Source organism: Sinocyclocheilus anshuiensis, unplaced genomic scaffold (genome assembly GCF_001515605.1).
Source record: "Sinocyclocheilus anshuiensis isolate Anshui unplaced genomic scaffold, SAMN03320099.WGS_v1.1 scaffold1297, whole genome shotgun sequence".
NCBI classification, from domain to species: Eukaryota; Metazoa; Chordata; class Actinopteri; order Cypriniformes; family Cyprinidae; genus Sinocyclocheilus; species Sinocyclocheilus anshuiensis.
In genome coordinates, this window is record NW_015548271.1 from 235,384 (window position 1) to 243,345 (window position 7,962).

At 35.0% G+C, this 7,962-nt stretch overlaps 1 protein-coding gene across 1 annotated transcript in view; it reads right to left on the reverse strand.

Moving 5' to 3' along the window:
* LOC107655744 (collagen alpha-1(XXIV) chain-like) overlaps window positions 1-7,962 on the reverse strand; it is a 118,736-nt gene that overhangs the window by 9,095 nt on the left and 101,679 nt on the right. Inside the window, exons 50-55 of the mRNA XM_016443317.1 lie at window positions 7,234-7,287; window positions 4,401-4,463; window positions 4,259-4,312; window positions 4,124-4,159; window positions 3,622-3,657; window positions 2,984-3,010 (exon numbers count right to left, since the gene is read on the reverse strand). Of these exons, the coding sequence (XP_016298803.1) occupies window positions 2,984-3,010; window positions 3,622-3,657; window positions 4,124-4,159; window positions 4,259-4,312; window positions 4,401-4,463; window positions 7,234-7,287 (270 nt within the window). The remainder of the gene's footprint in view (window positions 1-2,983; window positions 3,011-3,621; window positions 3,658-4,123; window positions 4,160-4,258; window positions 4,313-4,400; window positions 4,464-7,233; window positions 7,288-7,962) is intronic.

Sequence of the window (7,962 nt, forward strand, 5' to 3'; positions counted from 1 at the left end):
GATACAAGCCCCAACACCTTTTTCTTTACAGAGGTAGCAGGTAAGCTTCCATCGAGCTGGCGGAATGTTTGAGACACCATCAATAGGCTCAATAAAGACCGTGCTGGAAAACCCAACCTCGGGAACCCATAAAGCACAAACAACATGACCCCATTGGTCATCTTCTGTCTTTTTGACTGCTCCTCCCTTGTTAGGGCAGAGGATGCAGTTAGCGGGTTGTATCGGGGACTGCAGACAATGTCGGCAAAGCCACTGGCCCTCTGGAATATACGGAACACCATAACAATCCTGATGAACGGCTAGATTGCACATATCGCAGAAGAGGATGGCATTGCTGTCCATGCAATCTCCATCCATGCATATACAGCAAACAGCATCTTCATCAATTAAGGACTGGAGACTCTGTTGGCCCTGACGCTCTAAAAATGATTCTTTTTCAAAACGGTCAAGAAGGAACTCAAAGGCATTAGGGGAAACTGGGTTAAGGCCTTCATTCTTTCTTTTCTCATTGACCAGCTCAAGCCAGGCATAGTCCTCTTCATCTATATCATATTCCACCTCCTCATTCAGCTCTTCTAAAGTTTTCTCCTCATACTTGTAGTATGTAGAAGGTCTGCATGGGATAGCTGGGAGATTGTAATCCACTGTGTGGAATTTGGGCTCAGGTAGTGTGCTGTCTTGCACTAAAGTATTTTGTGCGGTGACAGCAGCGTTCTTTTTCTGCTGGTTGTTTCTGAGGTGTGCAGAACATACAAAAACCTGCTGGTGTTTCTCAGCATTCTCCTTATTGCTGGTACACTCCATAATTTCCTGTGCCATGGGATCATCATCCGTGATGATGTTGAGCTTGTCAAAGATGTTGACCTGGTGCAACCGGCCATCAACTTCTAGTTCGACCATCCTCTGGGCCTGGGCGTAAGTCAGCGTCTCGTGGTTGGGGGAAAGTTTGATAGGGGAAGGTAGCTGCTGAGGGGTGGATACTTTGTGAGCTAGAGATTTTCTTTTCATTGGGGATCTTTACAAAGCTGAAAAGAGAACCAGTGTTATTCCTAACGCAACAGTGCATCTAAATTAGATGTAGATGCATCCCATAAAAATCAAACCATGCTGAATAACATGACTTTATCTAAACAACTTATCCATGTCACAGAGGAGGAAGTTATTCAAAAGTACCGTTACCATGGTACTGATGTATACCACGGCACTGAAGTCCAGGGTAGTTCTATTTCAACTACAGTTTTACCAAGTTATTATTAGATTACTACAAGATAGCAATGATTATTATAGCAGCGTAAGCGCAATTAGGACGCTTTTCAAATTGAAGTATTTTCGGGCATCACAGGCGAGATCAGAGACATGTTCGATCATTCGTGCGTAGGATTCAAAACATTTTGGGCATTTTATGTGCATTTTATGTGCATTCCAAACATTCGAATCGAAACATTTTTTTGTTCAACATTATGGCAGCGTTTTGGGGGGCGCCTATGATCCCCTAAAATACTGTCTATGTAGGCAGTTCGCTGTTTTGAGACACCATGAAGATACACATTCAAATCTTATCGCTTTACATTCCCATGCATTATAAAACAGGTGCACCCCTGCAAATCGCAAAACAATAACGGTTATTTTAGAATCTATCATATTACCTCTGATCTGGTTGATAAAGAAAGGAGCAGCTTTCTAAAGCGATGGCGAGATGGCCTGCAGTAATTCTTCCGTACACAATGTTCTCATCCAAGGACAACCAATTTAAATATGCATGGATAAATCTGGAATGCTGCAAACGCTTAACCAGGCTGCCAGGACTATAATAATGAACTGAGAATCACTACGAGAATGCTCCGGCAACGAGCAGCGATACGATACGATTGTTCGCCTGCAACCAACAACAATGCGGATGGTTCACTACGAATAGACGTCCCACCCGCAACGCACTGCGTCATGACGTAGCTCACTCATATGAGGCTTGTTTGAGATGAGCAAAATCTGCGCAGAATCGATCACCGGGAGATATATCCAGCTGCAGACCCGCAGCACCAGCAGTTTCAGAACCGCAGCCACAGAACCGCACCCACAGAACCGGAAGTGAGGGGCGGAGCTTACATTTTTTAAAAGAGTAGCGCCACCTTATGGTTTTTAAGGGGTAATTTGCTTTTATTACACACGATACGTCATACTTTATGTATGCATTTTATAATGACATATTAAGCATTTTATAAACATTATATACATCTTGTGTAATTTAGTTGTAGACCTATACAGTTATTAGTTGTAGACCTATACAGTTATTCGTTTCATCGTATTATGCGAGTAATTTCCTGTTTGTGATATTAAAAATAATGTTTGAAGCTTCTGGGCATTTTATATGAAATATACTTTAATCACAAGATTCAAAATAAATGTTTACTCCAAAGTCAAGAACACGTGCATCATACATTTTTCTATATGAAAACTAAAACATTTCAATAAAACACAGACACACACAAACAGCAGCATAATTTTAAAAGTAACAATCAAAATGTACACAATAATTAAATTGAAGTTTATAAAATGAACAATTCACTATTACGCCCATTTTGTCATGACAATCCTGCATGAAAACAAAATGAACAATTCACTCTTATGCCCATTTTGTCGTGACAATCCTACAAAAATAACTCCCCTGAACACAAGATGAAATATGAAGGGCACTCTGGAAACTTCTGTTCCAGGAGATTGTTGAGGGTCTTTTCCTTGTCCTCTTCCTCCATTATAAGGAAAAGAGGCTCTTCCACTGGCCCCCTGAGCAGATGTCTGTTTAATGGAGCCATTTCACAACTTCTGTGAGATTACTGGGATCTCCTTCATTACAGAATATTAAACGAAAATGTAACTTTAATATTTCTTATTAATGTGTGTATATAGATATATAGATAGATGCCCTATGTGAAATAATGACACGTGTAAATGTTTAACGAGTGCAGATGACGGGTTTGAATCTTACCGACGGGCCGGGTGAACCTGGAGGCCCCTGTCGAACAACACAGAAAATAAACAATTATAAACATTCATATTTTATCATAATAATAAACTAACCCTAATGCATGTCTGTAGCCAAATTATAATGCAATGGTTAGGCCTTAACAAGCGCATGAATCAATGTTAAAAAATAACTATTCTGATTAATACAGAATCAACATTAAGCATGATTATCTTTATAATTTTTCTGTAGTGTGATAATAAAGCAATAAGCCCCAAGAAGCCGTGGTTTACAGTGAATTTATAACAGCTAAGGGGCGAAGCGGAGTGCCTAAAGCCTCCTTAGCTGTAATAAATTCACTGTAAACCACGGCTTCACGGGGCTTATTGCTTTTATAAAACGGTTATTCCATATACGTAGTAAGGTTTCACAAAATAAAAAAGAGCAAATAAAGTGTAATGATATTAATAAAAACAGTATTCTTCCGCCAAACAATGTAGTTCCTCAGAAACAGTTGTGGTTGCAACAAAGTGGTTGCCGAGCAACACACAGAAGTTAACAAAGGTGTGTGTTTGTAGAGTAATTTACAACAGCTTCGAACGTGGCTCAACCACTCAGAATCAAGGACCGGAACTCTCCGTTTAATAACAGTGTGTATGTACCTGTGGCCCTGGACTGCCCTGCGGCCCCTGAGGCCCCTGTAGAAAGAGATCATCAAAACTTTACATTCACTCGTTTCTCTAAAACATTTATCCAAACAGTTGAACTAGAGCTTCAGTCATCCTGCTGTATCCAGATTAAAAGTATAATGAGATGATTGCCTTTCTGGATCGGATATCCTGATATGCTTATGAATTCTGTGCTTCAAAAAACATAACAGAAAACTATAAGAGTATATCAATGATAAAGCGCAGCTGATGTGTTGTGTGATTGAGCGCTGGCGCCCCCACAGGTCAATCTCTCACTGTGTTTGAGATGAAGTGAGGTTGTTTATCCTCGCTGTTCTGTGTGAGCAGTGTATACAGACGCTGTTACACAACCGTTACACACGAACAAGCGGATACTTCATTATGAGAGCGGAAGGCTCCTGATGATGATGATGATGAAGAGTTTGTGATCTGGCAGTAGGCTAAACAGTGCTGATATATGAAGAGCACATCTTACCATCTCTCCACGGCTTCCTTTGGGTCCTCTGTTACCCTGAGAAAGCATCGAACACATGCTTTATCTGACATTCACCAGGCACGATTGTGAATAACACGCATGTCATAAACACAAATAAAGCATCAGAACACTTACAGGCTTCCCCACCGGACCGATCATTCCCAGCGGACCCACAGGACCAGAGAAACCCTGAAACACACACCAGCACACCATTGAGACGCATTAGATGACAACATCTACTTTCACATTGATTTACTGAGAAGATGGAGAGACTGACCAGAACTCCCGCCGGCCCTTTGAGTCCAGGAATACCAGCGAACCCCAAATCTCCGTCTGGACCCTGAAATTCAGAAAAAGATGCATTTAATAACCAGATTGGTTATTTTGACCGTATGAATTGTGTCTCGAGTTTGTGAACTTGTGAAGCATACGTGAATATTAAACATTCTGGAGTAATTTTATTAATGGAAATGATACTCATGGAAGTAACAAACAACAATTCATATACTACATTAATGATTTCCATTTTGCTATGATAAAAAAAAAAAAATTAAGCGATTATGATTAATATATATTTTTGTGTAGATTCATATTTATTTGTTAGTAGATTAAATTAATGAAATAATTTGAATAATAAATACATTTTAAGTAAATGATAGATAAATAAATCAATGAAATAATTAAAATTATATTAAATAACTTACATTTTAAGCTAATACTTTTAATGTTTGTGAAGACAGACAGACAGACAGACAGATAGATAGATAGATATCAGACAGACAGACAGACAGATAGATAGATAGATAGATGACAGACAGACAGACAGACAGATAGATAGATAGATAGATAGATAGATAGATAGATAGATAGATAGATAGATAGATAGATAGATAGATAGATAGATAGATAGATAGATAGATAGATAGATAGATAGATAGATAGATAGATAGATAGATAGATAGATAGATAGATAGATAGATAGATAGATAGATAGATAGATAGATAGATAGATAGATAGATAGATAGATAGATAGATAGATAGATAGATAGATAGATAGATAGATAGATAGATAGATAGATAGATAGATAGATAGATAGATAGATAGATAGATAGATAGATAGATAGATAGATAGATAGATAGATAGATAGATAGATAGATAGATAGATAGATAGATAGATAGATAGATAGATAGATAGATAGATAGATAGATAGATAGATAGATAGATAGATAGATAGATAGATAGATAGATAGATAGATAGATAGATAGATAGATAGATAGATAGATAGATAGATAGATAGATAGATAGATAGATAGATAGATAGATAGATAGATAGATAGATAGATAGATAGATAGATAGATAGATAGATAGATAGATAGATAGATAGATAGATAGATAGATAGATAGATAGATAGATAGATAGATAGATAGATAGATAGATAGATAGATAGATAGATAGATAGATAGATAGATAGATAGATAGATAGATAGATAGATAGATAGATAGATAGATAGATAGATAGATAGATAGATAGATAGATAGATAGATAGATAGATAGATAGATAGATAGATAGATAGATAGATAGATAGATAGATAGATAGATAGATAGATAGATAGATAGATAGATAGATAGATAGATAGATAGATAGATAGATAGATAGATAGATAGATAGATAGATAGATAGATAGATAGATAGATAGATAGATAGATAGATAGATAGATAGATAGATAGATAGATAGATAGATAGATAGATAGATAGATAGATAGATAGATAGATAGATAGATAGATAGATAGATAGATAGATAGATAGATAGATAGATAGATAGATAGATAGATAGATAGATAGATAGATAGATAGATAGATAGATAGATAGATAGATAGATAGATAGATAGATAGATAGATAGATAGATAGATAGATAGATAGATAGATAGATAGATAGATAGATAGATAGATAGATAGATAGATAGATAGATAGATAGATAGATAGATAGATAGATAGATAGATAGATAGATAGATAGATAGATAGATAGATAGATAGATAGATAGATAGATAGATAGATAGATAGATAGATAGATAGATAGATAGATAGATAGATAGATAGATAGATAGATAGATAGATAGATAGATAGATAGATAGATAGATAGATAGATAGATAGATAGATAGATAGATAGATAGATAGATAGATAGATAGATAGATAGATAGATAGATAGATAGATAGATAGATAGATAGATAGATAGATAGATAGATAGATAGATAGATAGATAGATAGATAGATAGATAGATAGATAGATAGATAGATAGATAGATAGATAGATAGATAGATAGATAGATAGATAGATAGATAGATAGATAGATAGATAGATAGATAGATAGATAGATAGATAGATAGATAGATAGATAGATAGATAGATAGATAGATAGATAGATAGATAGATAGATAGATAGATAGATAGATAGATAGATAGATAGATAGATAGATAGATAGATAGATAGATAGATAGATAGATAGATAGATAGATAGATAGATAGATAGATAGATAGATAGATAGATGATAGACAGACAGACAGACAGGTAGATAGAAAAATGTAATAAAATTAAATAATTGAAATTAATTAAATAATTTAAATAATTAATACATTTTAAGTGATAGATAAATAAATAAATGAAATTAAATAATTTAAATATAATTTAAATTATATGAAATAAGTTAAATTTTAAGCTAATATTAATTAATAAATATTAATATTTATGTGTGTATATAGATAGATAGATAGATAGATAGATAGATAAGTGTAGATAGACAGATTAAATAAGGTATGAAACGGAAAAAAAAAAAATTTAAATAATTAAATTAAATGAAATTAAATTAAAATAAATAATAAATACATTTTAACTAATAGATAGATAAATACATTAAGTAATTAAAATATATTCTAAATAAAATAAAATTCTAATATTCTTGATTAATGAACAATGTGATGTGTTGCGGGTTTGAACTGTTGTGTGTTTGAGCGACTCTTGTGATCTCTCGTGAGCCGTCTGAACACATCTCCACCGCTCTGGTTTAATGCGGTTTCATGCTGAACACTGACCTTGGGTCCCGGAAAGCCCTGGAGTCCCAGCATGCCTGTGTCTCCCACCTCACCCTGCGGGAAAAACCAGAGAACCGGGTCACCATCCAGACTACATTCTCCCTCTTCATTCTGTCAGATCCTGCCACTGCTCTGTCTGTTTCTGACATGATGGATCACTTTCGTCTTCAACAGGACATTATTTGAAGTCAACATCCACAGTCGCACATGTTCATTCATTCACCCGCGGCCTGTAAGATGATATTCCCGCTCCGGACGCTTGGGATTCCTGCTCGCTCTCTGCCTTTATTGTCTTTTCCTGAGTTATGTAAGAAAGCGGAGCAGCTCGTATGTCTCATGTTTACTCAGCGATCTGCTTACAATCACTCAAACTCTTACATAAGAGACCCGCGGACATTTAGACCAAGTGCAGGAAAAAAAACTGGATTTATGATTATCTGTCACAAGAACGCAATCAGACGGCCAATTATTTATGGAAGAAAAATAAATAAATAAATCACATGATATCAGATTCAGAGTTATTTTAGGATCACTGAGATACTATTATAGTTTTTGCTAATATTTAGAAAATGTTTCTATTTTCTGTTTCCGCTTTAATTTTAGTTATAGTTTTAGTAATTTTGTTTAGTTTTTTCCTGTTATTATTTTTCTGTTTATACATTTTTTATTATTATTATTCATTTATTTTTAGATGTTATTTTAGTACCAGTTAAACTATATATATATATA